Source organism: Hippopotamus amphibius, chromosome 15, assembly GCF_030028045.1.
Source record: "Hippopotamus amphibius kiboko isolate mHipAmp2 chromosome 15, mHipAmp2.hap2, whole genome shotgun sequence".
Taxonomy (NCBI): domain Eukaryota; kingdom Metazoa; phylum Chordata; class Mammalia; order Artiodactyla; family Hippopotamidae; genus Hippopotamus; species Hippopotamus amphibius.
The window spans coordinates 9,984,334-9,997,241 of NC_080200.1; the positions used below are offsets into that span (position 1 = coordinate 9,984,334).

Genomic DNA, 12,908 nt, shown 5'->3' on the forward strand with positions numbered 1-12,908 from the left:
ACAGAGGTGAATAGAACAGAAACCAGTGGGGAAATATGTCTAAGGAGATAGAATTTGTCACACTGGGAAATATTACTGAAGGAACTAGGGTGTATAATCTTAGAAAGGAATTGCTTGAATCTAAATAGGGACAAAATATTCATGTCCATTTACTTATTTTCTCTTTTACCGGCCTTCTCTTCTTTTCCCAAAGGTGTCTAAGCTGCACAGAACTGGAAATCTAACAAGGGTCTCAGAATTCTTCCTCATGGGCCTCTCAGATGATCCAGAACTGCAGCCTGTGCTCTTTAGCCTCTTCCTGTCCATGTACCTGGTCACCGTGTTGGGGAACTTGCTCATCATCCTGGTTGTTGCCTCTGACCCCCACCTCCACAACCCCATGTATTTCTTCCTCTCCAACCTGTCCTTGGCTGACATCAGTTTCATCTCTACAACTGTCCCCAGATTTATTGTGGACATCCAAACTCACAGCAGAGTGATCTCCTATGAGGGCTGCCTGACTCAGATGTCTTTTTTTATCCTTTTTGCATGTATGGATGATATGCTTCTGACTGTGATGGCCTATGACAGGTGTGTGGCCATCTGTCACCCACTGCACTACCAGCTCATCATGAACCCACGCCACTGTTGCTTCTTCATTTCCATGTCTTTTTTGGTTAGCCTTTTGCACTCCCAGGTGCAAAATTTGATTGGGTCACAATTTACCTGCTTCAAGGATGTGGACATTTCTAATTTTTTCTGTGACCCTTCTCTGCTCTTAAACCTTTCCTGTTCTGAAACTTTGACCAATAACATAGTCATGTATTTTTTTCTTGCCATCTTTGGTTTTCTCCCTTTCTTAGTGATCTTTTTCTCCTACTATAAAATTCTTTCCTCCATTCTCAGAGTTCCCTCATCCGATGGGATGTATAAAGCCTTCTCCACCGGTGGTTCTCACCTGTCTGTTGTTTGCTTATTTTATGGAACAGCCCTTAGTGCGTACCTCAGCTCAACTGTCTCACAATCTCCCAGGAAGGATGTAGTGGCCTCAGTGATGTACACTGTGGTCACCCCCATGCTGAATCCCTTCATCTACAGTCTGCGGAACAGAGACATCAAAAGGGCCATGTGGAGATTCCTTAGTGAAAAAAATCTCATATTAATACCTCTGCCACCCATTTAGAGTTTAGGTTGGAAAATGCAGCAAAACTAAACATCTAGATCTGAAGTCCTACCTCTCTCATCACATCATTTTTGTAGCTCTTATGCCCTTCACATGTCTCCTTGCTTAACACCCAATCATTTTTCTGTTGTTTCTTTAATGGGACTAGGGGAGAGATCTAGAATACTTTGTACATCTTAATTACTGCATGAGTGAATCATATGATGTCAAACAAGATATTATAACTTATCATTGATAGCCCAATGACTCTCAAAATTTGAACAACTCAATATACTTAAAATGTACATCTTTTCCACAGCTCTTGTGTATTTTAGCTTTGTGGACAAGTATTTTTTAAACTCTCTTCCATTCTAATTCTTTATTTTTAATCATGTAGGACTTTAAGCATTCTGGAGTAAACAGATAATATACACACATGATAAGAAAGAAATAAACATAGATATTCTTCTTTTCATTTACTCTGAGGGTGATATATTTCCAATAAATTAATTGAACATCACTAGTGCTTTATCTTGGATACCTGATGGATATTATTTTTTGTGTCCTATTATATAGTCAATATTACAGAATATTCCATGTGCAGTTCAAAAGAATGTGTATTTTTTAATTTGATGTTCTGTAGATATCAATTAATGCCTAACATTCTATTGTGTCATTTAATTGATCTGCTGCCTTAACAGTATTTTGTCTGTAAGATCTCTCCTTTGATGTCAGTGGGGTGTTAAAATCTCCTAGTATGATTGTATACCTGTCCATTTCTCCCTTTATGTCTATTAGGATTTTTTTTCTCTTTAAGAACTTTTATGGAGATACAATTAACATACAATGAACTACATATATTAAAAGTATACAATTTGATATTTTTTCTTATTAGTAATGTATATATCGCAATCCCATCTCCCAATTCCTTCCCCTCCAACCCCCCCCAACCCCCCCAACCCTGCTTTCCCCATTTGGTGTCCATATGTTTGTTCTCTACATCTGTGTCTCTATTTCTGCCTTGCAAACTGATTGATCTGTACCATTTTTCTATATTCCACATACGTGTTTTAATATACAATATTTGTTTTTCTCTTTCTGACTCACTTCACTCTGTATGACCATCTCTACGTCCATCCATGTCTCTACAAATGTCCCAGTTTCATTCCGTTTTACAGCTGAGTAATATTCCATTGTATATACATACCACATCTTCTTTATCCATTCATCTGTTGATGGACATTTATGTTGCTTCCATGTCCTGGCTATTGTAAATTGTGCTGAAATGAACATTGGAGTGCAAGTTGCTTTTTGGATTTTGATTTTCTCTGGGTACATGCCCAGTAGCGGGATTGCTGGGTCATATGGTAGTTCTATTTATTGTTTTTCAAGGAAAGGCCATACTGTTCTCCATAGTGGCTGTATTAATTTACATTCCCACCAACAGTGCAAGAGAGCTCTCTTTTCTCCACATCCTCTCCAGCATTTACTGTGTGTAGATTTTCTGATGATGCCCATTCTAACTGCTGTGAGGAGATACATCATTGTAGTTTTGGTTTGCATTTCTCTAATAATTAGTGATGTGGTGCAGCTTTTCAAGTGCCTCTTGGCCATCCATATGTCTTCTTTGGAGAAATGTCTATTTAGGTCTTTGGCCCATTTTTTGATTGGGTTGTTTGTTTTTTTTATACTGAGTGGCAGGAACTGTTTGTATATTTTGGAGATTAATCCTTTGCCTGTTGCTTCATTGTCAAGTATTTTCTCCCATTCTGAGGGTTGTCTTCTTGTTTTGTTTATGATTTCTTTTGCTGTGCAAAAGCTTTTAAGTTTCATGAGGTCCCATTTGTTTATTCTTGATTTTATTTTCATGATTCTAGGAGGTGGGTCCAAAAGGATCTTGCTTTGATGTACGTCATAGAGTGTTCTGCCTATGTTTTCCTCTAGGAGTTTTATAGTGTCTGGCCTTACATGTAGGTCTTTAATCCATTATGAGTTTATTTTTGTGTATGGTGTTAGGAAGTGTTCTAATTTCATTCTTTTACTTGTTGCTGTCCAATTTTCCCAGCACCACTTATTGAAGAGGCTGTCTTTTTTCCATTGCATATTCTTGCCTCCTTTGTCAAAGGTAAGGTGCCCATATGTGCTTGGGTTTACCTCTGAGCTCTCTATTCTGTTCCATTGATCTTTCTTTCTATTTTTGTGCCAATACCATACTGTCTTGATCACTGTGGCCTTGTAGTATAGTTTGAAGTCAGGAAGCCTAATTCCACCAACTCTGTCTTTCATTCTCAGGATTGCTTTGGCTATTCAGGGTCTTTTGCGTTTCCATACAAATCATAAGATTTCTTGTTTTAGTTCTGTGAAAAATGCCATTGATAATTTGACAAGGATTGCATTGAATCTGTAAATTGCTTTGGGTAAGATAGTCATTTTCACAATGTTGATTCTTCCAACCCAGGAACATGGTCTATCCCTTCATCTGTTTGTATCATCTTTGATTTCTTTTTTCAGTGTCTTATACTTTTCTGCATACAGGTCTTTTGTCTCCTAAGGCAGCTTTATTCCTAGGTAATTTATTCTTTTTGTTGAAATGGTAAATTGGAGAGTTGCCTTAATTTCTCTTTCTGCTCTTTCGTTGTTAGTGTGTAAGAATGCAAGAGATTTCTGTGCATTCATTTTATATCCTGCTACTTTACTAAACTCATCAATTAGTGCTAGCAGTTTTCTGTTACAATCTTTAGGGTTTCCTATGTATAATATCATGTCATCTGCAAAGAGTGACAATTTTACTTCTTCTTTTCCAATTTGGATTCCTTTTATTTCATTTTCTTCTCTGATTGCTGTGGCTAAAACTTCCAAAACTATGTTGAATAATAATGGTGAGATTGGACATCCTTTTCTTGTTCCAGTCTGTAGAGGGAATTCTTTCAGTTTTACACCATTTAGAATGACGTTTGCCATTGGCTTCTATTATGTTGAGATAATTTCCTTCTATGTCCATTTTCTGGAGAGTTTTTACCATAAATGGATGTTGAATTTTGTCAAAAGCTTTCTCTGCATCTATTGAGATGATCATATTGTTTTTATCTTTCAAATTCTTAATATGGTGTATCACGTTGATTTATTTGCGTATATTGAAGAATCCTTGCATTCCCGGGATAAACCCCACTTGATCATGGTGTATGATCTTTTTAATGTGCTGTTGCAGTCTGTTAGCTAGTATTTTGTTGAGGATTTTTGCATGTATATTCATCAGTGATATTGGCTTGTAATGTTCTTTTTTTGTGACATCTTTGCCTGGTTTTGGTTTCAGGGTGATGGTGGCCTCATAGAATGTGTTTGGGAGTGTTCCTCCTTCTGCGATATTTTGGAAGAGTTTGAGAAGGATGGGTGTTAGCTCTTCTCTAAATGTTTGATAGAATTCATCTGTGAATCCATTTGGCCCTGGGCTTTTGTTTGTTGAGAGATTTTTAATCACTGCCTCAATTTTAGTGCTTCAGACTGGTCTGTTTATATTTTCTCTTTCTTCCTGGTTCAGTCTTGGAAGATTGTACTTTTCTAAGAACTTACCCATTTCTTCCAGGTTATCCAATTTATTGGCATATAGTTGCTTGTAGTAGTCGCTCACGATGTTTGGTGTTTCTGTGGTGTCAGTTGTTACCTCTCCTTTTTCATTTCTAATTCTGTTGATTTGCATCCTCTCCCTTTTTTTCCTGATAAGTTTGGCTAATGGTTTAGCAATTTTGTTTATCTTCTCAAAGAACCAGCTTTTAGTTTTATTGATCTTTGCTATTGTTTCCTTCATTTCTTTTTCATTCATTTCTGATCTGATCTTTATGATTTCTTTCCTTCTGCTCACTTTGGGGTTTCTTTGCTCTTCTTTTTCTAATTGTTTTAGGTGTAACATTAGGTTTTTTTTTTTTTTTTTTTTTTGATATTTTTCTTGTTTCCTGAGGTAGGACTGATTGCTATAAACTTCCCTCTTAGAACTGCTTTTGCTGCATCCCATAGGTTTTGGGTTGTTGTGTTTTCATTGTGGTTTGTTTCTAGGTATTTTTTGATTTCCTCTTTGATTTCTTTAGTGATATCTTGGTTGTTTAATAGCTTATTGTTTAGCCTCCATGTGTTTGTATTTTTTACAGCTTTTTCCCTGTAATTGATATCTAGTCTCATGGCATTGGGGTCAGAGAAGTCGCTTGATATGATTTCAATTTTTTTTGAATCTACCAAGGCTTGATTTGTGACCCAAGATGTGTTCTATCCTGGAGAATGTTCTGTGTGCACTTGAGAAGAAAGTGTATTCTTTCTTTTTTGGATGGAATGTCCTATAAATATCAATTAAGTTGAAATGGTCTAATCTGTCATTTTAAAGCTTGTGTGTCCTTATTTATTTTCTGTTTGGATTATCTGTCCATTGATGTAAGGGGAGTGTTCAAGTCTCCCACTATTATTGTGTTACTGTTGATTTCCCATTTTTAGGCTGTTAGCATTTGCCTTATGTATTGAGGTGCTCCTGTGTTAGGTGCATAGATATTTACCATTGTGATATGTTCTTCTTGGATGAATCCCTTGATCATTAGGTAGTGTCCTGCCTTGTCTCTTGTAATAGTCTTTACTTTCAAGTCTAATTTGTCTGATATGAGTATTGCTACTGCAGCTTTCTTTTGACTTCCATTTGCATGGAATATCTTTTTCCACCCCTTTGCTTTCAGTCTATATGTATCCCTTGGTCTGAAGTGGGTTTCTTGTAGGCAGCATATAGAAGGGTCTTGTTTTTGTAACCATTCAGCCAGTCTGTGTCCTTTGGCTGGAGCATTTAATACATTTGCATTTAAAGTGATTATTGACAAGTGTGTTCTGATTACCATTTTCTTAATTTTGGGGGGTTTGTTTTTGTAGGTCTTTCCCTTCTCTTGTGTTTCCTGTCTAGAGAAGCTACTTTTGCAATTGTTCTAAGGCTGGTTTGGTGATGCTGAATTCTCTTTTGCTTGTCTGTGAAGCTTTTGATTTCTCCGTTGAATCTGAATGAGATTCTTCCTGGGTAGAGTATTCCTGGCTGTAGGTTTTTCTTTATCAAGAATTTAAGTATACCTTGCCTCTCCCTTCTGTCCTGCAGAATTTCTACAGAGAGCTCAGTTGTTATCCTTATGGGTTTTCCCTTATGTGTTATTTGTTGCTTTTCTCTTGCTGCTTTACATATCTTCTCTTTATGTTTAATTTTCATTAGTTTGATTAATATGGGTTTCAATGTGTTTCTCCTTGGGTTTATTCTGTACGCATCTCTCTGTGCTTCTTGGACTTGATTTACTATTACCTTTTCTATGTTGAGGGATTTTTCCACTATAATCTCTTCAAATATTTTCTCAGACTCTTTCTTTTCCTCTTCTTCTTCTGGGACCCCTATAATTCGAATGTTGGTATATTTAGTGCTGTCCCAGAGGTCTCTGAGACTGTCCTCAATTCTTTTCATTATTTTTTCTCTACTATGTTCTGTGTCAGTTATTTCCAGCATTCTACCTTCCAGATACCTTATCCATTCTTCTGTCTCAGTTATTCGGCTCTGCATTCCTTCTAGAGTATTTTTAAGTTCAGTTATTGCGTTGTTCATCACTGTTTGTTTGCTCTTTAGTTCTTCCAATTCCTTGTTAAACATTTCTTTAATTTGCTCCATCTGACTCAGTAGTATTTCTGAAACCTTGGCTCTTTTTTACTATCATTATTCTGATTTCTTTTTCAGGTAGACTGGCTGTCTCATCTTCATTTGCCTGGTCTTGTGGAGTTTTACCTTGTTCCTTCATCAGCTGCATCTTTCTCTGTTTTCTCATTTTGTTTAACTTACTGTGTTTGGAATCTTCTTTCCTTAGGCTGCAGGGTCATAGTTCTTTTTAACTCTGTTGTCTGTCTGCAGTGGGGAGGTTTGTCCAGTGGGTTGTGTAGGCTTCTTGGTGGGGGGACTGGTGTGTGTGTTCTTGTATGTGGAGCTGGATCTTATCTTTCTGATGTGCAGGGCCACATCTGCTGGTGGTTTGACTGTGTCTGAGGGCTTAGTATGACTACAGCTGTCTGTCTGCTAATGGGTGGGGTTATGTTCCTGTGTTGCTAGTTGTTTGGCTTGAGGTATCCAGCACTGGAGCTTGCTGGCCTTTGGTTGCATTTGGATCTTAGTGTTGAGAATGAGGCTTCTGGGGGAGCACTTGACTAATATTCCATGAGGTTGGGAGTTCTCTGGTGGTCCAACGTCCTGGACTTAGCTCTCCTGCCTCAGAGGTTGATGTCTAATCCCCGTCCTGGGCACCAAGCCCTTTGTACCTACACAGCACAGAGGAAAAGGTAGTATAAAGATAGAAAAAAAAAAAGAAAAAAAAAGGAAGAAAGAAAAGGACAGACAAATCCCCAAGACAGATGGTAAAAGCAACTCTAAACAGTCAAAATCACACAAGGAGATGTGCACACTTGCACTTGCAAAAAGAGAAGAGAAGGAGAAGAGAAAACAAAGAAAAGAGAAAGAGAGGAAACAAAGTAGGCAGTAATAAAACCCATATACAAACCCACATACAAATGTATACAATAAAGATTAAACTAACAAATACATAAAAGGAACAAGTCCAACATACTAGGAAGTCCTCCAATACTTCTAGGTAGGTCTCTGCACCTGCTGTGCAGAGGACTGTGGAGAGCTCAGACTGTGATCTGGTATTAGTCCTGTGTGCATTTGTCCCATGGTCCACAGTTGCCCCTTAAGTCTACAACCTCTATTGTAGAAAGACTTCTCTATTCAGATGATCCACAGATGAAGAGTCTATCAAGCCTATTGTGGGTATTAAATCTGCTCCCCCTGCAACTGTTTCCCTTCCTCTTCTTTGGTCCTACAGTCCTCGGGGGTCAGTTTTGGTTTTGGTCCCTTCTTTGCCTGTGGGCTGCTCTCAGGAGTCAGTTCCCCACCCAGGCAAGAGGGGGCAAAAGAAGGTGATTGGAGCTCACTTACAAATTCAGGTCAGGGGAGGGGTGGAAGGGAGAGGTATAGCAGTCTAATTGAGATTTGTGGGACTGTTTGCAGCAGCAGAAGTCAGCGTGAGCCTGGGGTGTGCTGCGCGCTCTCCCAGGGAAGCTGATTCCTAACGCAGAATCCCCAGTGCTTGCGGGTTGCACCTGCCACCTGGAGGACATGGCCAATGACCTGCCCTACACACAAGACCCTTGGCAGCAAACATGTCGGACATGGCAGAGGGTGCGGCGGCCACAACAGACTGTGTTTGATTTAGCAGCCCCAGGTAGCAGGTGGTGCTGACACAGGTGCCACTCTGTGGCCTGTGATTTCATGGAGCTGCAAGCTCCTCTCAAGCACCCCAAAACAAGAGTCTTCTTCCTCTCCTTCAGATCCAGGCCCTCCCCCAAACTCCCTCCCAGCTAGCTGTGACACACTTTCCCCCCAGGCTGTTTTCTCACAGCAGCCCCATTTCTCTCCCTGGTGTCTGTTCTCCGAAGCCCAGGACCTGAAGCCCAGCCCCCACCCTCAGCTACAGTTGAGCAGCCCAGCCTCTCTGGCTGGGGAGTGCTGCCTGAATCCTCGGTGTGGGAATATTTCTGCTCTGCCCTCCATGCACCTGTTGCTTTCTTCTCTGAGGGCTCTGAAGCTGCCCCTTTTGGTTGCTGCCAGCAAAGGGGCTTCCCCTGATGAGTCTCAAAGTACTATGAAGTTATAAACATCCAAGAGCCAATACAGGACGCCATTTTTGGCTCATAAATATAACAGGAGCAAAACATTTCTGGGGGAAGTGAAGCCTAACATTCTCTATCTTTATTTCATATACACTTAAGGGTTTTGGGAGGCTAGGGCTCTTTGCAAGAACACTGAGAAATCCAGGAAAATTTTATTTCCCCACAGTGTGGTAGATAAAAGTGCTGTCCAAAAGAACTTTTTGTGATACTGAAAGTGTTTTCTATCTGCACTGTCCAATATGGTACTAGGCACATGGGTTAGCGAGCACTTGAAATGTGGTTAATAGTCACATGTAGCTAGTGGCTACCATTGTGGACTGCACAGAGGTGGACTATGAGATGGCTGCAGAGGTTATGGACAGTTGATTAAGATCAGGGTGTTGGCATAAGCACAGAACTAGGGGGAGGATAAGCCCACCCTCAAGTGAACTGTTGGGGACACCTCCTTTTCTCTTTTCTTCCAGAGGACTAGTGGGAATAATTCTCTGGAAATAATTCAGATAATTAAATACTCATGCCCACATGAGACCTTCTACTCTTTTAGCATTTCCATATCTCTTATCCATACCTTTTGATGGGATTCTTCTCCCATCACTGAATCATCTTTGGTCCCTAAAATGTTCCACTGTGCGCACTGGTTTTCCAGTACTCTGAGATATGTCCTCCTTCCTCTTCATCTTCTCCACAGAATTTCACTGAAATCCTGCTTATTATTTGAACACTGAGAGGGAAGAACTCAGAAACCTGTTGATGCCTTAGCCTGAAATCCAGTATAGAAATATGAATATACACTTATATAGAGAGAGGCATATACTAGACAGTTCTAGGACTAAGCCATATGCCAATAATTTCTTGAATGTTAATTTTTCCTTAAATAAAGTAACCTGGTGATAATCAGATCTCTGTCACTGAATACATCACTCTTCATTGGCTGATATGTACACCATTGAGACTTTTGGCAATTTGATTGAAATATTAATGTTGGACATGGAGGAGGGACCAAGATGTTGAGATGCTGAGAACTACAAGGAATAGATAGGGGTAGCCTTTCCCAGAAAACCTCATAATATTCTGGGTAAATGAAGTAGCAATTTGCTGTCTTGGAAACACTCCTCTCTTCTCACCTTGGTTATGACTACCATGTCATGTATTACAGATATTACATATCATACTGGAAGGAAATGATGAGTATGGCACTAACAGAATGGGATTTTTAATTTTAAAAGTCCTGTTCAAATTACCATTTTAGGCACTAAACCAATATTCCTACTGGGTCTAGTTATACATTGTGATATCAGCAAGACCTCCTACAGTTCTACGAGTGGACAGTGTCAGGTTTAGCTCAAGTTATACAGGACTCCAAGGCTACTGTAGAAAGGATTACTACTTCAAAGGAGCTTACCTCCTATTGAAAGAGTATTACTGCCACAATAATAAATTAATTCTCCTCTTTTAACAATGGGGGTCATGTACACATTAACATTATGTGTATATGTGCATAAATGCATGCATGTTTATGTTTTAACATGAAATTTAATGAGTTCCCAAGAAAAAAATCTCATAATTACTCTTAGCATAGTAATAAAAATCATCAAAGTAGATAAACTCCCAATTTTGAATTTCTGCCCTTACAATTTATAACAGTTTTTAGTTAAGTTAGTTTTTGTTGCTGTAACAGTGACAGTTCATGCAACAGAATTAAAATGTTACTGATTTAGTGAAACAAAACCTTATCTCTATTTCATGAAAAGTATCTACCAACTTGGACAACTATCCAGGGGGCTCCTCCATGTATTGGTCAGCTTTCTAGACTAGTTTGATTTTATAATATCTTTATTCCATAATAACCGTACCAAAGGAAGAGTGAATATGAAGAAAACTGGAGTCTATTAAATGGTCTCATTGAGAAGTGACACATCAGTTCCGCTCATATTTTATTAAAGAGATCCAAAAAATTTCCACATTTACTTCAAGGGAGAAAGAAAATGCAATTCTCTTGGTTATGCCATAGGAAACGATGACCAGAAATATTATCAATCAGCAATAAAATCCATCATATATATTATCATACACAATATCATAACCCATGTGAAAAAATGTGTAGCTTGTTAGTTAAGAATATGGGATCAGGATCAGAGTGCTGGGTTTGAACCCCAGCTTTGTCACTTGGTCCCTTTCTAACTTTGGGGGAGTGTTTTTTGTGTATGTTTTGTTTTGTTAGCTCTTAGAGACTCAATTGTCTCACCTCTAAAATGGGGACAGTAATCATTCCTATTGGGAAGGTAACGTTAGATAACAGAGCAGTTAGCATAGGCTTACCGTACAATAAGCTCTCAAACATCAACTATATATTCACATGTATTTTAATCATACTTTAGTTTAAAAAAAGCACTGTTAGTGATACACACACACATAAACAACACAAATCCTCTAACACATAGAAAGAAATTAAAGTGAACAATCAATAATTTAAACAACTATCCCAACATTAGAGATAACAAATCTATGGTAAATTTGAAATCAAATTTTAGAAATCACCAGTGAGGAAGTAAGAAAGAAGATGCAAAGGACCTGAGCCACCATAGAGATGTAGCTAGACACAGGGTGCCTCAACATTTCCTTCATATCACTAAATGGCAAACCACTCTCTGCATTCCTTAGGAGAGAGCTCTCTATCAGGAAGGTTGCATGGACAGGATTTAGATGGCTACATCACACTACTATCCACATACATCCCACTTTATCCACTACAAAAAGCAGGTGTGTCCAAACCATATTTTATTAGTCTTCAAGAGATGAGACCACAAAGAAACCTAAAGAAAAAATATTCTGGAGAGAGTCAATTCCGCTCTGCTTAGCAGAAATCAGAAACACGGGAAAAATTGTTAAATATCTCCATGGAATGGCTGCGTATTGTCCTGATATTGATGGAGGGGCTCTCCTAGTGCATCGGAAACCAGGGGTCTACTTGAGACTGCATGGCCTGAAGCTGTGGAGTGGGGTCTGCAGAAGTACCCAGTGGAAAGGAGATCAAACCATGTGCTGCTTTGTGTCCAGGGAATTTTTGCTGAGATCATGGTTATTGTGATGACTTTGGGAAAATGGTGAAAAGCAAATGCGCAACACGTGAGTTTTCAATTGCTTGGAGCACGAAGTCCTTATAGAGGATGAGGCCTGTTTGGTGGGCAGTGTGTGAGATGCTCTCACTGATCCCAACTCCTGGTTTTCATTGCTTTTGTACTTCCCTCACACTGAATGAGACATGTACACAGAGACACACTTCCAATAGTGAGAATATGGAAGAAATATTGGGAAGTCACATCTGGGAAACGAATAAAAAATATCTGGCTTTCGTCTCGCTGCCTCTCTCTTGCATTCTGGGTTGCTCACATTGATAAATCCAACTGCCCCCCAAGGAGGCCGTGTGTCAAGGGACTGAAAGAATTCTCTGGACAATAGTCTGTGAAACAGGTGAATCCTACCAACAGCCTCCACAGTGTGGTTGAAAGTGGACACCTGGTGATCCAGTCTTGAGATGCCTGCAACCCTGGCTGACACATTAATTGCAACCTTCTGAGAGACCTGCTGAAATATTTAATTAAGGATAAGTATTAAATAGTAAGTAAAAATCAATAGTTTTGTACTATGCCAATATAATTTATTCAGAGAAAAAAATTAGAACTGAAGATTCATTCATATTAGGAAAAAAACCTAGTCATCTAAACCATATCTAATGCCAGCTGAGCAATGGTAAGGAAATGAAAATAAGAAGTTATCCTTAGAGACAAATATTTACTGTGAAAATGGAAAGTGTATCACATCCTTGGTACAGACATAATGCTGGAGAGATTTCATGATTAATACAATGGATTTGCAGATATAAAAATCACACATTGAATGGTTAAAATGAGAAAAAAATGTCTGAATATTCTGTTAAGATTCTGCAAGTTGGAAGTAAGAGTCAAGGGTACAGATAAATTTCCTCCTGAGAAGAGGAGAAACCCAGATCCTCCTCAGGACATTCACTTTTCTCCTTTTCCTGTTCCAT

The 12,908-nt window shown here is 38.9% G+C and overlaps 1 protein-coding gene across 1 annotated transcript; it reads left to right on the forward strand.

Moving 5' to 3' along the window:
• Positions 1-379: 379 nt before the first annotated feature.
• LOC130836210 (putative gustatory receptor clone PTE01) lies at positions 380-1,162 on the forward strand. Its single transcript, XM_057708283.1, has one exon. The coding sequence runs from the start codon at positions 380-382 to the stop codon at positions 1,160-1,162; it is 783 nt and encodes a 260-aa protein (XP_057564266.1).
• Positions 1,163-12,908: the final 11,746 nt, after the last annotated feature.